Source organism: Sebastes fasciatus, chromosome 1 (genome assembly GCF_043250625.1).
Source record: "Sebastes fasciatus isolate fSebFas1 chromosome 1, fSebFas1.pri, whole genome shotgun sequence".
Classification (NCBI taxonomy): domain Eukaryota; kingdom Metazoa; phylum Chordata; class Actinopteri; order Perciformes; family Sebastidae; genus Sebastes; species Sebastes fasciatus.
In genome coordinates this window covers 14,813,169-14,834,581 of record NC_133795.1, presented here as the reverse complement: position 1 = coordinate 14,834,581, position 21,413 = coordinate 14,813,169, and the positions used below count along the sequence as shown (strand labels likewise).

Below are 21,413 nucleotides of genomic sequence, written 5' to 3'. Positions count from 1 at the left end.
GAAAAAGAGTGTCTGAATTTTTTTTTACGGTGTCTTGAGAAGATTTTGACCATTTTCTTTTTAACAAATCTTTGTTACATGTTTAGTATTATAAAAGTTGTTGTATAAAAAAAAATGCATATATGATGACAACGCACAAAGAACCAGACATTTTCTACGAGGGCAATCCATGTCAGTGACGTAGAGCACCTGAAACCAGACAGCCAACTTCGTACAACTGCAGAGCCGCACCTGCATTTCTGAATGTACAGTTCCAGTGTGACCTGTGCAGAAATTTGGCAAGAGAAGTAACAGCAGCAACATTAAACCTGCAAACAGCGTTCCCTTTTGGAGAATCTGAAGCCTGCTAAATATGAAGGAGTGAGTGTTTGTTACACACAAGTTCTAGGAGGTCCATTACATCTAAAAAAAAAAAAAAAGTCTCCCTCAGTTCCTGAATTTAAAACCACAAATTCAGTGTCTCAGATTACTTTCCATAAAATCCAGGATCTTCTTCCAGCTATCCTCCTGGGCAGCAGCGTGGGGTGCAGGGTGACCTCCCCACCGAGTTATCACTGCAGGAGAAATAAAACAGGGCAGCATTATGATTATTATAATAGTTACATATTCTATATTACAGAAGTAGTATAAAATAGGATTTGGCTCTGGGATAGCGCTCACATTTTGTTGGTTTGACCCTCCACAGGGACTCTCTTGAATTTGGTGTGTAGGGCGGTTCAATCAGGTGTCCGGCACCGGGGTACGACAAGCAGGTGTAGAGGTGGGATTTACCTGCAGCCCTCAGGGTCTCCTCAATCTGATGACCAATAAAACAGCGTTATATCTAGTATTCAGGCACATGATGAGACTATTGCTTTTGCAATAGACTCCATTATATTTTAAGAAAAAACAGTAGTCCCATGTGCCCAAAATACTAGACAATCAAGTATTCGGTATCTATGAACTCATAACAAGTTGAATATCAAAGATATGCACACATATGCAATTTAAAAATATTTCACATGGAAAACATTTAATAAACAACAATTTCAGCATTTCTTCTATTTTTTTAAATATTTACCTTGACTATTAATAAAAGTGTGATTTTTCATGTGTGAAGCTGTACTGCTAGATACCCAGAGTATGGCCACACTAAATTTCAAGACTTAAGACCAAATGTTTTCCTTATCAAACTAAATATAGTCAAGACTGCTCAAATGTTTGACTTAACAGATACCACACATAACAAAACCCTATCCAATATGGATTGCACTGACTATTTATCAAGGACTACCTAATAAATACTTTCCAACATCAATAATTTGTAATACTGGAAGAAATCAGTAAAATGAGACAGTCTACCAGGATTGCGTTCTCCATACTTGCAGCGCTCAGGTCATCTTCACCCACTATGTACACTAATGGACAGGCGATGTGCTCTATCTGCAAAAACACAAGATGTCATTCTGGAGCTGAGTTTGTCTTATTGATTATAAATATCAATATTCACATTGATTTGATATTTCGTATGCATGAGTGTGTACAGTGTGTAGATGTGTGTTGTGGTCTTTACCTTCACGTTGTTCTCAGGGGGAAGGTTTTCAGGCAAGGAGACGGATCTGAAACTCACATTGCCTTGACCATCGAACATCCAAAATTTCTCGTCGCTAACAGGACAAGTTAACAGAGAAAAAACACAACTTATAATCAGTCTTTGTTGAAAACAGCCTTTGTGATTCACATTTTCTATCTCTCAAATTCATAAAGTCTATTTTAGTAGATCTCAATAGAATAAGACAATTAAATCAACAATGCCCTGCTTTATCTGTAAGACTAAAACTAGTACTTTAGTCTATATGCTTAAACCTGCAGTAGGCAGAATGTTTTTGGAATCATTGGGCAAAAATTCCATAATAACCTTTCAGCATATTGTAATTCAAGTGTTCTGAGAGAAAACTAGACTTCTGCACCTCCTCATGGCTCTGTTTTCAGGCTTTAAAACATCTAGCCTGCGACAGGAGACTTTGGCCAATCACAGGTCATTTCAGAGAGAGAGAGCGTTCCTATTGGCTGTGCTCTGATTGGTGGGCGGTGCTTGGTATTTCCTCAGCTGATCTCAACATGACTACCGGGTCAAAAACTTTCTCATTTTACAGCTAAACAGTACACTACAAGATGTTTCTGAAAACATCTGAGGATAGAAATAGGCATTACAGTAACAGAATATTGATTCATATTTGATCAGTGCTGCCTAGTTTGACCGTTTGATTGGAGTTCGCGAGTGATTGACAGCTGCTCAGAGACGGCAGGCTCCATCTCGGCTCTGATTGGTTGTTTTCCTCCGGTCTGTGAATAACTTTTTTTAATCATATTTGCTCCATTTCTTCCCACTGCAGCTTTAAGTACCACGCGTGATACTGAACCCCACCAGATTAGATGGATTCCTGCAATAATCCCACAGTGATTTCTTGCCAATAAAATCCTACAAGTTGCATCTTTATTTACATGTCATTTGATTCAGTCCTGCCTTCTCCATCTGCGAGCTTGATGGTACTTCCTGTGGGGCCGTTGATACAAATCAAGCAGGATGGCTGGAGGGGAGAACATTCATTGTCGAAAGTCAATGTGAACTCACCAAACTGAATTAAAAGTCATTATTAACTTTCTATTGCTTGGTATATAGTATATTTCATTCTAAACAAGCAGGTGTGATCTTTCATGTACACGGAGCTCTGCGTTGATCAAACTGTAGATTAAGAAATGGATGACAGAGAAAGGCCTTTCTGACATACTTTGACACCATCCTGCGTGGCAATCCGAAGAGCCAGGTAGACTCCAAAGGAGAGACCTATGATCCCTATTCTGTCGGCACAGATCTGACGATGTTCTTGAAGTAGCTGGAACGCTGACTGTCCAAACAGAAAAAACAGGACATTTTAAGGGAATGACAAAATAATCAAAGTAAATGTGAGCTTTGACGCAGAAAGAAAGAAATTAAGTATAACGTAAACTTTACGTTGTAAAGCATCTTATCTTACTTTGAAATATGAATCACCAACATTGATACTGCTTCGTGAGCCGGGCAAATCTTTGTGCCCCAGGTAGGCAAGGGACAAGCTAGCATAGCCTCTGGATGCAAGAAGGGCGGCGCGGTACTCTATCAGTCCTCCACCCATTCCATACAGGTCCAACATGGCTGGAAATGGGCCTGGGCCTGCAGGAAATCAGTACAGTGGGTGCTGTTCAGAGGATACAGTCCGTCCACTTCAAATTTGTGAGTAATTGCTTCAAGACTTGTGCTCACCAGGCGGCAAAAACAACGTCCCCACAACTCCATCCTGGCGAATCTCAGTTCTCTGCACGCCTGGCGCCATGTACCAGCGCTCAGTAGTTACAGCAGCCAGCTCGGTGCGCTGTCTCTCACCGGGTGAAACGTGGCCCTCCAGTAAGGACATGAGCACTACGTATGGAGTCTCTACATTTCTTTTCCTCAGCCTGTAAGAAAGAGAACATTTCTGTCAGAAAACTCTCATCAACCACTTATTGCCAAAATGAGAAGCGTTTGTCAGTGTCTGTGTGAACATCACAGAGACTTAAACAAGACATATTTAAATGGACATGAGCTGATATTGATATGATATCACATTTTATTCAAATTAACCTAAATTCTAAGATGGGTGGGTGCTGGAGGGAGTTGCATTTGTGTAGTCAGTCTGTCACGAGTGCACCTTCATCATTACGGCCCAATTCCAAACCACCCTCTACACCCACTGCTTAACCACTTCCACTCCTTTTCCATTCCAAACCAATTAGCAGGGACTGGAAGTGGGTTATAAAATCCTCCAACAGCGAGCCTGCATCGATGCCGACTTAACGAGCAGCCCTCACTGACGACGTGCAAAACTGTTTTGTGTTTGTCATGGAACACGCTCCAATGTCAGTTCCATGTGATTACCGGTACAAACATTTACTCGTAAACTGCTCAAACTAAGATACACATATAATTTATTCTACTTTATTGCCATACAGACGTTATCAATTTAAAGTAAATAGATTGTATTTAGGATCAAATGTACCCCTGTCTAGTCTAGAAAACAGTAGACATGTTCATTTGATTGTAAAGTATTGTATATTTATTCATATATATATAGATAGAATTGAACATATATTTATTATTTTTTACCCCTATCAGCAGCTATAACCCCATAATTTATTATATCAACTATCAACTATCAATTAGGAACTGGGCCGTCCTGTTAAACCTCATCTACCCTGCAATCACCTCCTTCCCCTCACCTGAGCTTCCCCGCCCATGTCCTCACCTGGGCCTCATCATCCTCATCAGCCACTCATTCATATACCGGCCCAGATTCACTAACCCTCTGTCAGATTGTCTCGAGTTTCATGCCTATATCATAGACTGTTTAGTTCTGCCTGCCTGATGCCTAACAGGGTTTATGTGGAGTTGTTGGGCTTTGCTACAGTTGTGAAGGACAGCTCAGAGTTGGGTTCGATGCCACAAACTGTTTTTCTTGAGCTCTCAGTGAGCTTGTTTTCATCACCTGCCTCAAACCTTCTCTTGAACCAGGAGCCGGCTGCAGACCCCAGAACAGTCCCATCGGCTCACAGCCCAAATATGAACCCCCGACTGAATGATCCCTGGTCACTATTGAGGAGACAGAGAGGGGAGAAGATTACTAACTGCCTGCATAAAAGTCTAAATGCTTCAAATAATCTGATTTCTAAAAGTTACATCGTGCAATGTGCTTTCTTTCAGAAGTTGTAACAAGCTAATTCATTACATTTGTAATAATTATTACAAAAGCATTACATAAAATCCAATAGGTACTTCGAAACTCAGTGTGACTCACAGTTGACGGTGCCATCTGCATCTGTATTATAATGGGCGAATGCTTCCCACAGGTCACCATCATCACTTTGCATTTGTGCGCACACTGTGACGGGACACTGTGGGGGCAGGAACCGCCCTTTAATGCTGATCGGTTCATCTATGAGCGCACGAACAGGAGCGGCTGACAGTAGGGGCGGTTGTCTAAAGCTGCTCTTCCACCGAACTCCACCTGCGAGTAGAAGAAAAATATACATGTGAACTTTAAAGTATTACAAAATAAACTCTAAGAGGTATTGCAGATATTTAAAATGCTCTAATGTCAAGATCAAACAGACCTTGATGTGGAGAAATTTTAACAGTTTGCACGTATTTGGCAGACGATTTTGTCCACAGCAATTGTCCTTACTGCACATACACACCTATCGGGGACAATTAGGTTCATAGTCTAGCTGAAGATCACGTGACATGTGGACAGGAGGAGCTGGGAATGAAATCCCTAACCAACCATGACCTGACCTTCAGTCACCCTCTGTTACTACACTTTACTACTGTTTCTGCATCAAAGTCTACATAACTATAGCCAAAGAGGAGAGACGTGTGCCAGATTGTTTTCACTGACTTAAGTGCAGCATTCATGAGACAATAGCAAGAATGTAAAAAAATATATATCTTGAAATGTGTGCAAATATCCTTTAAAAAAAGGACAAAATCACACCTTGACACGTTTTTTTTAAGCTGCTCATTTGCAATCAGTCATAAAGATAAATGGTGCCGAAAGATTACCTCTTTATAGACGAGCAAATCAGTCTAAATATGAATCCTAAAATTCACTTTTGTATGATTTCTAGAAAATGTTTTATCATTATTTGACAGTCTCAGATGTTCACATACTGTACATATACATACAATCAGACCTTTGTGTAAAAGCCAGCAGGTTAATCCCTGCAGTATTACAGTAGCGCATTTAGTTCAAGTAGATTTCACTGCTCAACTCACACACAAGCTCTCTAATAACTCCTAAAAACAAAGAACAACATTCTTACCCACAGCACGATGCAAACATGCCAGGCTCCTGTGTGCACCGACACATGGTATCATCTTCTTTGATATAAACTGTCGTATCATCGTCATATTTGCATGACCTCTGACCATTACGGTGTTTCTGTCTACCCTATAGAAAGAAATGAATGGAAGTCAAATGCATGAAACACTTCGGTGCCTTGTCTGTTTCATGAAATAAGATTCTTCTTCCCAGTCAACGGAGGTGCAGAGTTAAGTACTAAACCTGACAACTGATCCCAGGGTGAACGGTTAACTTTGATGCAAAGATTAGGGTACTTGCTCCTCTCTTGGCGATCAACCCGGACTTTGTCCTGCTTAACTCCCCAACCTGGTGTTGTGTTACAAAACAATACACTGCTGCTGAATGACTGGCTAAGTCCTGAAAAATGCCTGCAGGTTTTTACTATATTATACTAAACATTATATTCAGCTTAAAAGTAGCAATACTACAATATAAATATATTCGGTCGCAATTAAGTCCTGACACATTTATTTTTATAAAACTGTTACTATATCAGTCACAGTCGTGCATGACACAGATAATCTGAAAAAAATAAAAAAATGTTCATCTGCCTCATTCTATAGTGCTCCAACATAAACTATAGTTTTCATCAAATGTTTTATATTAAAATTCACAACAGCCTGAATGCAATATGTAGGCTAATAATACATTTCCCCCACATTTTGTAGCCTCTATATATATATATATATATATATATATATATAACAACCATGCCATGTTCAAAGTCACTTAAATCCCCTTTCTTCCCCATTCTGATGCTCGGTTTGAACTTCAGCAAGTCGTCTTCACCACGTCTATCTAGATGCCTAAATGCATTGAGTTGCTGCCATGTGATTGGCTGATTAGCTATTTGTGTTAACAAGCAATTAAACAGGTGTGCCTAATAAAGTGGCCGGTGAGTGTATATATATATATATAGAGAGATATAGATATAGATATAGATATAGATATAGATATAGATATATATAGATATAGATATAGTGGTTTTTAAAAAATAAAATACATATATATATAGAGATCTTTTTTTTATTTTTTATTTTTTGTTTTAAATTACATATTTATTATTATGTGCCTTTTTATTTCATTTGTTTATTTGTTTATTTATCACAATTTTAAAGTACTGTTACATCCTCCGGTCCTGAAACTAAAACGGAAAGGATTTCAAAATAAACGTTGCGCTTGCATTAAACGAGTGGAAAGCACAATTATAGCTATTATATAATTAAGGGTGGGGATTTTATTTTTTATTTGTTTTCAAAAAAAATTTTTTTGCTGGAAAATCAGTACAGATTGTCTCAGTAATACAACTACGGTATTTTACATTGAAAAGAAAATATATTTTAAAGTTTTCCTTCCGGGTCCACCGTCGTGACTTCCGTGTTGTTAACCAGGTTCAGCTAGCTGACTACAGGCCGCCGGCTGAGCGACTAAAGTTTATAAAACAGTAAACAACCTGAAGGGATCATCATTTATATAACACAGCACCCTGAAACCTCTGTAATCCAGCTCTCAGGTCTGTACCAGCTGTCTGTGTGTTGTGTTGAAACGACTGCTCGTAAAGAAAACAACCAGCATGCTAACATGCTAACATGCTAGCATGGTGTGTGACTTGTTGGTCATCTCGTACCGTTAGACCAGAGAGATACACTCACTGCTGGTGATGTGGTTAACACACACAGTTAGTTAACTATCTGCGTTCATATGTTTGTTTGAACCACTGTGGGCTTTGAGCAGTGTAGTCAGCAGCTAAAAGGTGCTAGATCACGTCATCATTTAGCTGATGGTGGAGTTTGTGTTGGTGAACAGCTGCTAGCTGCTCTGTTAGCCTCCTCTGGGCTTTAAATACAAGCACACGTGACACAGTCAAGGCTACTTTACTCCAGGTGTTTCATGTACATTGAATGGACGCTTCACTTCCTTATGATGTTATCACATGAGGTGTTACTGAGCTTGAGCAATATACTGTAGCACCCAGTGGGAGCTAAAGCTGCTATTTCACTGAGATCTGAGCTGAACCAGATGTTGTCATAGAGAGGCAGATGTTTGTAGTAACTTATGTTTTCAGTTACAGCGTTTTCTGTTGTCTATCTTAATATTAATTAATTTTTACCTTTTAGCTGTATTCAAAGTTTAATATATTTAAAAGATAAAAAGGGATAAGATGTATTGATTTCATTCCTGGCCTGTTGATAATGATAAGTAGTAGTTGCTCATAGATAGATAGATAGATAGATAGATAGATAGATAGATAGAAACTTTATTGATCCCAAGGGAAATTCAAGTTTCCAGCATCACAGTTCCATAGTGCAAAACATGTTAGTAAAAAGGCAGTAAAAAAGTTAGTAGAACAAAGTACAAAAAAATATACCAGATATAAAAAATACAAGGAGATGAAGAAAATTGTTGTTAAAAAATTTAATTAAAATTAAAAAAGTGAATATAGTGCAGAGGAGACCGTTAAAAATGAATATAGTGTAGGGTAACTCCAGTAGCTTAGTCTTATTATCTGTCCTGCAGACCAATAATACAATTTGATGGCTCAGGGTACAAAGGATATCCTGAGTCTGTCTGTGGAGCAATCCTTATTGTAAGGTAAACAAGGACTGTTTGTACTGCTTAAACTAATCACATGTTCTTCACACACCAAATACCCCAAGAACAAAATGCCTTAAAGCAGCAGTGGGTAGAAATGGAGAAAAATATGATTTAAAAAAAGTTATTTTTATAAAACAGTCACTATGTCCTGACAGTAGTAACTGGAGCCTTGCCGTCTCTGAGCAGCTGTCAATCACTCGCGAACTCCGATCAAACGGTCAAACTAGGCAGCGCTGATCAAATATGAATCAATATTCTGTTACTGTAATGCCTAATTCTCACCTCAAATGTTTTCAGAAACAAATTGTAGTGTATTGTTTAGCTGTAAAATGAGAAAGTTTTTGACCCGGCAGCCATGTTGAGATCAGTTGAGGAAATACCAAGCACCGCCCACCAACCGGAGACCACTTTCTCATTTTATAGCTAAACAGTACACTACAAGATGTTTCTGACAACTTTTGAAGGGAGAAATAGTCATTACAGCAACAGAATATTGATTCATATTTGATCAGTGCTCTGTAGTTTTGCCAAATGATGCCAAATATATTCTGCCTACTGCAGGTTTAAGTGTCACACAATAATTACAAGCTAATAGAATCAAGTCAATTTATGTATAAAGCGTCACATCATAACAGATAGAGGTTATTACATTACTGCCTTTAAAGAAAAAAACAAAACATTAGAGCTCATTGTGAGCTCCAGCACTCAGCTTTCCTTGTTTTCAAACTTCTACCTCATGCAACCCTTAAATTTGTGTTCCTTTGATTTTAGCATATGATTTTTATTCCATCTGTTCAGGTAAGGAGACAACTGATCATGAAGTAATTTACAGCAGTGCAGTTGGCTGTATTCTTACTGAAATAACTATCCAACAGTTATTGTTCTATTTCTCTGTAATAAAGTTGTTGGGCTAAGATTCAAACCTCAAGATGAATGTGTTAATGCGTTTCATTAAATATACTGTGACTTTTTGTGTTTCAGATTTTGAAATCACACGCAGGTCAAACTGGATGGCCCAGCTGGTAACAGTTGGGGCCAGCTGTTAACATCATTTGGACCTGTACGTGTAACATCAGTCCACAATGGCCAGTAGCTTCCGTAGCTACATCTGGGACCCGGTCCTCATTGTGAGTCAGATTGTGTTGATGCAGTGCATCTACTACAGCTTCTTGGGCCTGTGGTTAGCTGGAGTGGACAGTCTGGTGCAAACTAGTCGGTCACTGGACCAGATCTTCAGCTATGAAGTAAGTTATAAAATCTCTGCCAGCTGTGTGATGTACGTTTGTGACACATTTGTAGACTTCTGAAATGGTATTTAAATCTTCCTCTGCTTCGGCAGGTCCTTGGTTTTGCAACAATGCAGGGCAGGCTCTCAATGATGGCATTCATCTTGAACTCTCTCACCTGGTAAGTAATTTCTTCCATTTTTCCTCTGTACATCCAAAGAGATGAGAAGTGTGAAACGAAAATGGATTTATTCACACCTGCACAACTGAAGGATCTCCACCAGCGGGACTAAACACTATTTGAGAAGATATTTATTTACATAAAAATAAAATAAATCAGTCAATCAGTCAAACTTTATTTATATAGCACCTTTTGAAAAAATCAAATGCACTTCAAAGTGCTTTACAAGCGATTTACAAATAAATTGACAAATGTCATAATGATCAACAGTTACACAAAGTAGTAAAATGTTGATAAAACAAAATAAGTAAAATAGTCCACGTTTAAAAATATCAATATTTTCAGGTCCTCTTAGATCCTCTGGAAGGACCTCTGGCTTAAAGCAGCATCGCCAAATCTTTTTGTTCTGCTTTGTGGAACAACTAAAAGAGAAGAACCAGAGGATCGGAGAGGTCTTCCCGGTTCATAAATAATAGATAGAAGACTGGAACATTTATAACTTTGCAGGAGTATCTTTGTATCTGCAACATAAATGAGCACGGCTGATAACGTAATTTGTCTGTGTCATTATTCCTGCAGCGCCATCGGTCTGTGGTTCTTCATCCGTCGGGGGAAACAGTGCCTGGACTTCACAGTCACCGTACACTTCTTCCATATGATCGGCTGCTGGATCTATAATGCTCATCTTCCAGCTGCCTTGTCCTGGTGGCTCGTCAATATAGCCTGCATGGCCTTGATGGCTGTAATCGGAGAGTACTTGTGCATGCGGACTGAGCTCAGGGCCATTCCAGTCAATAGTGGACCCAAATCTAACCTGTGATTTTTTTTTTTTTATAATTTTTTTTTGACACCAAGCTGAACATCTGTGGACGGTTAACCCCCGAGGAACTCGCTCAGAGGAGGTTTTTTCACTGCTTGCAAAAGAAATGGAGCATGAACCTCCATCAGCATAGATGTTGGATTGTCATCCGTCTCCTCTTCAAGTGATACACCAGATGAACTGATCTATTTATTCATAGCTGCCGCTAAATGTTGGACAGTATTAACTCTGTAGCATATTAAGATACATGTTTTATTGCTTATAAAAGCAGACATCAGTTTACACCTTTCTCTGAACCGAATGACAATACATTTTATTCTTAGTAAATCTTTGTGCTCATTTTAAGTACATTAGCACGAGCATCCCCATTCCCTCGTTTTAAGATTTGCGATATTTCTTCTTTTTTGTGCTCATCTTCAAATGACAAATTGAAACTTCAGAGCAAATACAAACTGTCTTAAAAAACAGCAGAAGAGCAACAGGGACTCTCTCTCTCTCTCTCTCTCTCTCTCTCTCTCTCTCTCTCTCTCTCTCTCTCTCTCTCTCTCTCTCTCTCTCTCTCTCTCTCTCTCTCTCTCTCTCTCTCTCTCTCTTGTGTTGGTATAATTACAAGCTGGATGGGTTGGCAAACAAACATGACCATCATGTACCAGGATATTTTGAAATGAAAATGTTCCATTTACACCTCGCTACAGTTTAGAGATGCCAATGTACAAAATGACCTACACAAAGCTTTTATCATGTTTCCTTACAGCTGCATCTTTAAATTTAAATGTTGGGTAACAAGTTCAAACAGGTATGCTATCGTTTTCTGACACAGTAATCAATCATTGTGTAAATCCAAATGTGGGAAAGAGTTTTCTGCTTTATAATCTCAACACATCATTAATCAGAATATATAAAATCTGTTTTATTTTTTACCTTTCTGGATTAAGTTTGTACATTCAGTCTCAAAATGCTTGGTTTTCAGGCCTTTCCTGTCAAGCGTGTTGCACAGCTAGCGTTGTTTGTTTCCGTCTCTTTATGTCATGATGTATTATGCAGACATGGGGGCCACTTTGGGGACAGATTGTCAGACACCAGCTGTGTTCTGACAGCAGACTGTCTGTGTTTCTGAAAACACTATTACTGTTTGTGGGGACATGACGTGAAAAGCACTGAAATGTGCAGTACTGGTGGTTTCTGGAATACTTTCAGCTTTCTCATTTAACGATGGCTTTTAAGACTGTCTAAATTAACGGCGTATTACTCGAGTATTACAGGTCCTGTGACGCATACGGGTATCTTTTAATTCTGTGTGGTGACTGTTGGATCAAACCTTTGCAGCCTTGATAGTGCAGACTATGCCGTGTCTGGTTTTGAAATCAGATTTCTAAAGTGTAGTGTAAGTACATCATTATGCTGCAGAGGTTGATATTTAAAAGTTGTACAATAGTTGTACATTATTGGGAAATACATTTGTCCGCTTTCTTGCTGATAGTTAGATGAGAAGGTCCAAAGGTAAAGAAATTAAACTCAGCACCTTTTTACTACTTCACTAATTACTTTTATTGTTACTTTTACTAGTTCACTAATTAACACATTTCTCGGCCGATTAAAACTCAAGCGTAAAAATGAAAAGTTGTGGTTCTACCGGGGTTACGTGCACAACTATTTCTTTGCTGGGAGCAGTGTTATCCTGGAGTCCTGTTGGCAACCCCAACTTCTCTTTAGCTGTTTCCTCCCTATTTCCAGTTTTTTATGGTAAGCTAAGCTAACCGACTGTATTTGCGTAAACATGAGACTGGTATCAATCCTCTCCTCTAACTCTCGGCAAGAAAGCACATAAGCGTTATATCCCAAAATGTCAAACTATTCCTTTAAGTTGTGTTCAAACCCATGACGACTCTTTCTAAGCCAGTGTCCCCTACTATTGGATCATTTCTTGTGACGGCTGCTCTGAAAGTTTTCACATGCAATGCCAGCTTTGTATTCTTTAACACAAACTTTATAATGTATTTAAATACAAAGAACTGGAGAGATGGACCTATTCATGTGATTAAATTCTTGTTTCTAGTGCAGAAACATCAAAGATGAGGTGTACATATGTTTTCCTCCTCTCTGAACATTTAAATACAGGAGGGTGTTGGCACCAACATCAAGGAATTGTGGTACAATGCAAGTGCTTTTGTGCATATGCTGTTTAATAAAGCACGGTAAAACGGTCTCAAAAGAATCCATACAAGTAGATTCACAGATATATTTCTTAAAGGTTTAATATGTAAGAATGAACTGAAACCAAAGTATAGCTTTATACAAAAATAATCCCTCTCAATCATCACTTATGCCCCGCTAGAAATGTGTGGCGGAGTCTGTTTCTGCAGAGACCCTGCAGCCCTCTGCCTGTATTTTCTCTTTTCTTATTATTTTGCTTTACTCGGGATGCTTCTGGGCGTCTGCAAAGTGGCTTTGTTCCCCACGTGGGGGTGTAACCCCCCAGCCAATAACGGCACACAGGATGTGCAGCCCGTTCAGGTGGTCAATACCGCCGCTTTGTCACAAACCTCGGCTTCTGATACCGAGGCTCAAGTCTCCACATATAAAGTGGCCGTATTTCACGGATGATAACGGGTTGTGTTATGTGCATGTGTTCCAGTGATCCTGCTGCTCCTCTCTGTGCTGTGAGTGCAGCTATGATCAGTGTGTGTGTCTGTAGTTTGACGAAAGAGCAGCGCTGAGCCATAGCCAGCAGACAGGAAGCCTGCATTCATTCAAAATCCGGCAACTTGGCACCTTCCCGCGGGGTTATGCGGAGTTAGTTGTGTTTATTTGTGTTTTAGAATGTAACCGCCGGAAACAATCAGAAAATAGCTTTTTATTTCTCTGATTCGCTGCTTTGTTCTCACTAACGCCGCTCTCTCTCTTCAGTCACTCTATACCTCGCTCGACCATAGCTGCTCTCTCTCCCTCTCGGCTAGTTGAAGAGTGGTGGAGGTGTGGCCAACTTTGAATGCCGTGTGTTTACAAAAAGCAACCGACAACGGTTACATATTATACCTTTAAACTGAAAAAGAAACCTTTGTTAGATTCGTCATACATGAAATTTGACCTTTGCATTTAACCCGTCTTTAGGATGTAAAGTGAGCTGCTGTAAAGCACCCGGGGAGCAACTTGGGGTTCAGTGTCTCGCTCAAGGACACTTCAACATGCAGACAGGAACAGAGCCAGGGATCGAACCTCAACCTTGTGGTTAATGGACCTACCCACTGAGCTACCGCCCACCTTTCCCTTTGAAATAAGTTGACGTACAAATGATGATATACGAGTTGTAAATTAGAGGCACAGATAGAGAGTTACAGATACAAATCACTCTGCATTTATTTGTGCATTACGTTTTATGAGTTACATAACTTGACATTTGTTTGTGAATACATACGAGACTGTTTTCGGTCTTCTAATGAGGGACCACACCACACGCGTGTCTTTAGCTCTCTGAAAGGATTCCACCCCGGGCCCTGATCCCTCATTTTCTCCAACCACTGCCTCTTCTGGAAGTGTCCAGGTGGAGAGAAGCAGATGGTAGAAGCACTAACGAGTTGAAAACCACTGGTTGCGATCCTCATTACCAACACTTTGCTTCAGGGAGGGCTAAAAACAGAAACTGTGTAGTAAGTGAGTCGTACAGCAGAGGATTTACTGCGCCGATTAGAGCCTCCTCTATTTCACCACTTTGTGTTTCTAGATCTTTACTATCCTTTATTTAGCTGAAGGTGATACACACACACACACACACACACACATACACACACACACTCTGTATGTTTTAAACGTGGTGCTTTATTATTACAAACACATTACTTTGCCATATATTGCTTTATACAGTCTTGTAAATAGTGTGCTTCTCTATCAGTAAACTGAGGAAAAAAAACACATGAGTACTGAACAGGTTTTTACATTCAGAAGTTCTTTCCATGTTTAAACTGGGTTCATCTCTTTATGGTATAATGTTTATGATAACACAATCATTTTCATGCTTTCTTCAACAGCATACGAAGGGATAAGAGTCCTCTCTTTAAGAAGTGACCGTACATATTGCTCATGCTTTGAGGACATCACAACTGTTTTTTTTTTGTGTTCTCACCACCAGACACACAATGGATGACGTAATGCGAGCATGAAATAAATAGAAACAACTAGAACAAACATGCTATGGGAGGTGGAGGTGGGCGGATAATGAATCTGCTGAAACACTGAGGACTTATAGGCTAACTTCATGCACAGATCAATGCCACTGTACATGTTGTCCAAGGTAAAATCAACATTATTCTGAAGCACCGTCACTAAAGTTATCATGCATTTGGGATCAAAGAGATGACAGGAAATATTCAGGAAATCATCCATATTTTGATAAGGCCTTTGAGGACCGTCAGAACTAAAGGAAATATGCAAATGGTGACACAGTTTTGGAAAACAAACAAAACAAATCGATGCGTTCGCTCATTCATTTTCAGTTTGCTCTGAATCTATGTGACCACTGCAGTAAAAACATCAGTTTTCTGTGAAGGAAATTTTCACCTAAATACTAATTTATTAAAAGACCATTACAATTGGTGATATCTCACATGGCTTATTGGATAATCGCGGCAAATGAGCGGGAATGATGCCGAACCATAACACCCTATTGGCTTATTTCTGTCGAGATTCACTACAGTCGTTCTTGGCTGCTTTTGAAGCTTCAAATCAAGCCGACGTTTCTCAAAATGAGATTGACTAAAAGCATGAAACGGATAAATGTTAATCCATTTTGTTTGATATCATAATTATGCATTGCTTTAATGGGCTTTCATTGAAATACTATTGATACAAAAGCGACTGTATGGATATTTTACAAAAATAAGCTTTTGCTATTGCATATAATTTGACTATTAGAGATTAATTATAGCTGTTTAAAAGTTAAATATATTATTATACAGATTCTTTGAAAATCTCTGCGTAGTCTATCTGAATACTGTATGAAATACTATGCAGTACTTAGAGTACTTTAAAGTAAAGTGTTAGTAATATTGTGTTAATTGCACGTGAGCATTCTCACACAAAGTGGAGCAGGACTTCATGAAACAACACTGAACATTCACACTTCAGAATGTCTTTTTACACAAACATCAACAGGTCAGAGGTTTGATGGAGCGTAAGACTGAACCGAAGCGTGGGGGCGAGGCTCCGAGAGAGCAACGAGGAGAGGTGAACGCGTGATGTCGTGTCAAGATGTCTGTTTTTGGTGTCTTTATAGCAGCCGCGCAACATCAGCCACAGAAGGCTGAAGTGTTGGAGGGAAAAAGGGGTCAAAAGTGTTTAAATACAAGTGGCTTGATTGTCACTTACACAAACATTTACTACACTAGGATACAGATTAAAGGTGCATTTCACCTCGCTTTAAATCTGTCAGATTAATGTCCGGTTTGGTCCTTTCACTGATCAATACGTTAACAACATATTCATATAGTTTTGTCGTGATTGAAGATATTGCTGTTATTTTTGGTGAAGTGCTCCTTTAAGTGTTTTTCTTGCAATGTGACAGCTAATGACATCACGATGGCTTGGCTGTATTTATACAAACTCACTGGAGATTAAAATCTGTGTTTTGGTGTCTAACATTGATTTAATTAAAGGAATAGTTTAACTTTTTTAGAAATACGCTTAAATTCGCGTTCTTGCCGAGTAGTAGATGTGATAATCAATACCACTCTCATGTCTATACACTAAATATAAAGCTACAGCCAGGAGACAGTTAACTTGGTCGCGTCTAGAAGGTAACCTGCAAATTGCGTAAATTTGCAAAAACTCTTGCGAGACTCTCTGCCCGACAACTTACATGTATAACCTTAATGATTGTAGGTCAATGCCTAACCTTAACCATCTCGCGAGAGTTTCGCAATTTGCGCGTTACCTTCTAGCCACGACCAGTTAGCTGGACGTAGCTAAAGCAAGGAAACGGGGAAACGGATGGCAAATCTCTGTCCAAAGGTAACAAAATCTGCTTCCCAGCATTTTTAAAGCTCACTAATTAACATTTTATTTATTTAATCTGTACAAAAGTGTAAAAAGTACAAGTTGTGGTTTTACGGGGAGTGATGTGTCAAACTATTTCTTGGCAGTGAGCAGCATAGGAGCAGTGTGCTAAGCGTATCTAACTAGCTGCTGGCAGTATAGTAAAGTATTGCACTGTAAATTGTGTATATATATATATATATATATACCACAAAATCAATTCATATGTAATCCACATAATTGTGAACCAGGAAGGATAAAGACCGACAAATGCTGCATAGGGAGGAAGTCAGAGTGGATGGGTGGGTCAAAAAACACCAGACTTTCCTAGACTTATCCCGAGTGAAACCAGAAGTCAATGTTGATTTATTTGTAACTTCCGTACTTTAGTTACGCCACTTTCGGAGTTATTTTAACCCAAATCTCCTTAACCTAACCAAGTTGTTTCCTGTGAGGTTTATTTTGAAAAGACGGTATGCATTTAACAAGCGGGAATTTACACGTGCGTCACATGTTGCGGGACATTTGTAGGAAAATGCATGAAAAATGAGAAATAACTTATACGAACCATTGTGTGAGGATACGTTGTTAGTGTACAGACATGAGAGTTGTGTCTCCTCAGCTAACTCCCAAAATGTCAAACTATTCCTTTATGATAAAACCATACAATACACGGTACAGGGAGTGGGCACAAAAACATGAGCACCTTGCTGTATTAGAATATAATGAAAACCAGTATGACTCCACAAATACTGCTTTAAAAATGACCTCAGAGTTGAATGCACAAAAACTGAACATGATAATGTCATAAAATATAGTATTCATTGCATTAGATTGTGCAGGTGTTCATGATATTGTGCCCACTCGTTGTATATTGGTAACCCAGAGCCACAGGTGTCTGACTGTAGACTTGTTTGTGTCTGAAATCCCTTCAATACTCGTTTGCTTTAGTCTGCCCATGGACTGATAAGTTGGCTAAAATGTAATTTTATCAGTTTGGAGACATGAGGGAGGATCAGGCTGAAGTATTTGAGGAGATTTCAAACATTACTCATCACAGCAAATATTGATTGCCTTGCCACAGACCTCCGTGGCTCTGTGTCAAAATAATCCTTATTAAAACACTCATCCCTCTTAAATCCTTGGCTTTAAGTTTGAACTCAGGGGGACTGGACCCATGAGGGCCCTCCTCGTCACCCCTCCCATCTCCTCACCCCCCATCTATACAGGGTACCAGTCAGGCCCAGTCATGATTAGCACGACTATCAGTGGCAGGGCGAGGGCAGCGAGAGGTGAACTGATGCCGGGCGAGGAGCTGGGGCTGCACAGGTCGAACAGACTTCCCTGGAAGCGCATCTTCATGGAGTCCTGCCTCAGCTTCTCCCAGATGGAGCTGACTTCCACCTGACAGTCGGACAGCGCCGTGAGGGCACACGTGTGGAAAGCTTCCCAGTGCCTGTGGCAAACAAAGGATCATCAGATCAACAATTCATCCCGGCTAACAGCATGCAGACGTGCGCCGGCTGGCTGTCGTGGATTAATTCACTTGCCAGTAATCTATCACTCAAGACGGCTACGGTGGCCTCGAGTAAGTCAAACTGGGCTTTAATTACCATGGCAACTGCATCCGAGAATGAAACAACATCACAGACGATATTGCGAGAGGGCAATTTTCAACAGAAGGTTTATGTGTAAATCTTTGTCTTCAATATACTGTGCCGGGGTTGTTGAGTGCGACTGTAACAATGACAAAAAACGTCCCCGGAATTTCATTACTCTCTGCAGCAAAAGTCATAAATTATTTAGTACAATGGCTCAGTGTCTCGGCACCATTCATTTCTCTATTCTCCCTCTGAGATCATGGCATCTGCTCTTTTCCTCTCCAGCATTTTGTCGAAAGATGCATACTTCATGCTGTATCTGTCTGTATTCATTCACTAAATCATGCACTACTTCGTACAAATTTAACTGAAATACAGTTTTGTGCTGTTTTCACTGAAGGTTTTTTATCCCAACCCATCATTGTCTTTCAGTTCTTCTCTGGTTAAAAGTGATTTAAATAAAAAACAACAGTCTCTATTGAGGATGTCCCATGTGCACAAATGGATGCTGCATGCTGTGCACACACTCCCTCACTGATAAAGTTATTATCACCTGCACACGGCCGACACTCCTCTCTCGCTGGTCACGTTTTCCTGGTAGTTGTCCATGCTCTCTCCCAGCTCCAGGACGCAGTCAGAGAAGTCCTTATAAATGTTCTCACACTTCACATCTGCATCTAACTCTGCTGACACCACCAGGGACAGGAACACTGTAAAAACAGACAGGTTATTTCACCAGGCACAAGTGAAAGTTATTTGAAATTTTCATAATTTAGTATTTTTCTTGTGTGTGAAATAGTCTGGTTCATCTTTCTCTCAAATACTGCTTATATGATCATGCAACTTTTTCTACAAAAACACAATATTTCATTCAATTTGTGTTTGATTTTGTTGTTTCAAAACTGCGTGCAAGCGTTTTTTGTCATTCCTTTTCAATATGTGAATTTACAGATTTTGATTTTGTGAACTTCACTTTAGCTAGATGTCAGTGGGCTGTGAAGCAGATTTCCCCACAGATAATAATCCTGACCACTGCACCCCATACATACATACATTCCTTCCACATGGGGTGCAATGCTCTGCTCAGAGCTATTTGCATTTTTTAAAATGCTAAAATGTGTAGATAATATAATATTCTGCAGGATCAGCACTATCAAAGCACCACATATTAGTAAAAGTAGCATTTGAGAAGCATAAATCAATTTGTGTTTTTTTTTATTTTTGGACTTTGCACGACCAAAAGCTTGCACACTAAGTATAGACACCCAGTTTCTCTACCGTCGATGGGTGTACTACAAGCTGTTGGCCACGGTGCAGGTCTTACAACCACCATGCAACACTGATGGAGATAAATAAAGATCACAATCATAGCGTGACATTTCTGATGCAGGAGGAGAGGATAAAAAAAAGGCAGTTTTTGTTGTGTCATGCAACTTTTTTCCACAAAAACACAATATTTCATTCAATTTGTGTTTGATTTTTGTTGTTTCAAAACTGCGTGCAAGCGTTTTTGTCATTCCTCTTAATATATGAATTTACAGATTTTGATTTTGTGAACTTCACTTTAGCCAGATGTCAGTGGGCTGTGAAGCAGATGTTCCCACAGATAATAATCCTGACCACTGCATCCCATACATACATACATTCCTTCCACATGGGGTGCAATGCTCTGCTCAGAGCTATTTGCATTTTCAAAATGTGTCAATAATATAATATTCTGCAGGATCGGCACTATTAAAGCACCACATATTAGTAAAAGTAGCATTTGAGAAGCATAACTCAATTTATTTTTGGATTGTGCACGACTAAAAGCTTGCACACTAAGTATAGACACCCAGTTTTCTTTTTACCATCGATGGGTGTACTACAAGCTGTTGGCCACGGTGCAGGTTTTACAACCACCATGCAACACTGATGGAGATAAATAAAGATCACAATCATAATAGCGTGACATCTCTGATGCAGGAGGATAGGAGGATAAAAAAGAAAAAAGGCAGTTTTTGTTGTGTCAAACCGTCTAAAATAAGTGTCTCCCAGTCTAAATAAAACCCTGTGGAGTAGCTGAAGGTGTATCTTACCCAAGGCAAAGGCAAGGATCCCTCCGATCTTCGTCGACATGAAAAATCCCATATCATCCCATCTCAAGCCAGGCAGAGGGCGCGGGATGCTGCCGAGGAGGAGCTCATGGATGGATGGAGGGAAGAAAGACGCGCAGCTGAGTCACACGGAGCCGATGAAGCTGCCCATTATTAATGCGTGTTGTCGGTGTGTAGCGGTGGTTAAGAGGGCGGTAAACACTTGGTGGGTGTGTATGTTCAGTGTTTTCCTGCTCCGGACTGCTGACGTTACCTGCCCCCCGAGGAGCGCTGAGCTCATCTTCCCCCCTCAGCATCAGCACCAGCACCAGCATCGACACCGGACAGCTCCTCTCATCACCTCCCTGAGAGAAACCTCCAAACAACGCTCCCGCAACGCTCCCGCAACACAGCTAGGGATATCAAGACACTTAACTCCTACTTTAGAGGATTTAATCTCTGATGTTATCTCAATGTAGAAATTACACTCTATAGTCTTACAGAAGCTCTATGTTATTACACCTGTATTATAATCCATATGTGTTTTAAATATATTTTATTTTTTAAATATTTTTATATTCTTTTTATATATTTTTTTGTACTTTGTACTTTGAACTGCTAACTTCTTTCCTGTCTTTTTACTACCATGTTTTGCACTATGGAACTGTGATGCCGGAAACTTGAATTTCCATATATTTTATGTTTTAAATATTTGTATATATTTTTTAAATATATTTTTTAATATATTTTTTGATATTTTATTATTTTTTTGTACTTTGTACTTGGCACTTGAATTTCCCTCTGGATCAATAAAGTTACTATCTATCTATATGTAAAGTTGATGCAATCCTGTCCTCATCAACAAGCAAAGATTGGGTGCATGAGACAATTTTTTTTTTTTTACAATTGCAATATTTTCTAATAATTTTCTGGGAAGAACTATGTAATTTGGTGCTAATTATTCATTTAATTT

General features: G+C 39.4%; 3 protein-coding genes across 4 annotated transcripts; 1 reads left to right on the top strand and 2 right to left on the bottom strand.

The window, feature by feature from the left end:
* Nucleotides 1-6: 6 nt before the first annotated feature.
* On the bottom strand, nt 7-6,205 carry LOC141765391 (peroxisomal succinyl-coenzyme A thioesterase-like). 2 transcript variants are annotated; one of them, XM_074631448.1, is made up of 11 exons: nt 5,875-6,204; nt 4,851-5,060; nt 4,546-4,645; nt 3,284-3,474; nt 3,018-3,193; nt 2,772-2,888; nt 2,485-2,570; nt 1,553-1,646; nt 1,342-1,422; nt 661-796; nt 7-554 (listed from the first exon to the last, which is right to left on the bottom strand). In XM_074631448.1, the coding sequence occupies exons 1-11, from the start codon at nt 5,981-5,983 to the stop codon at nt 454-456; spliced, it is 1,401 nt and encodes a 466-aa protein (XP_074487549.1). In that variant the 5' UTR covers nt 5,984-6,204; the 3' UTR covers nt 7-453. The 2 variants fall into 2 exon arrangements, with proteins under 2 accessions (XP_074487549.1, XP_074487556.1); XM_074631455.1 differs by lacking the exon at nt 7-554 and having other exon boundaries at nt 1,362-1,422; nt 5,875-6,205.
* Nucleotides 6,206-7,269: 1,064 nt separating this feature from the next.
* sys1 (SYS1 golgi trafficking protein) lies at nt 7,270-12,952 on the top strand. Its single transcript, XM_074631419.1, has 4 exons — nt 7,270-7,428; nt 9,492-9,754; nt 9,850-9,917; nt 10,497-12,952. The coding sequence occupies exons 2-4, from the start codon at nt 9,593-9,595 to the stop codon at nt 10,735-10,737; spliced, it is 471 nt and encodes a 156-aa protein (XP_074487520.1). The 5' UTR covers nt 7,270-7,428; nt 9,492-9,592; the 3' UTR covers nt 10,738-12,952.
* A 2,595-nt stretch (nt 12,953-15,547) lies between these two features.
* LOC141765364 (neuritin-like) lies at nt 15,548-20,828 on the bottom strand. The gene is made up of 3 exons (XM_074631427.1): nt 20,444-20,828; nt 18,919-19,075; nt 15,548-18,220 (listed from the first exon to the last, which is right to left on the bottom strand). Exons 1-3 carry the CDS (start codon nt 20,493-20,495, stop codon nt 17,986-17,988), a joined length of 444 nt encoding a protein of 147 aa, XP_074487528.1. The 5' UTR covers nt 20,496-20,828; the 3' UTR covers nt 15,548-17,985.
* Nucleotides 20,829-21,413: the final 585 nt, after the last annotated feature.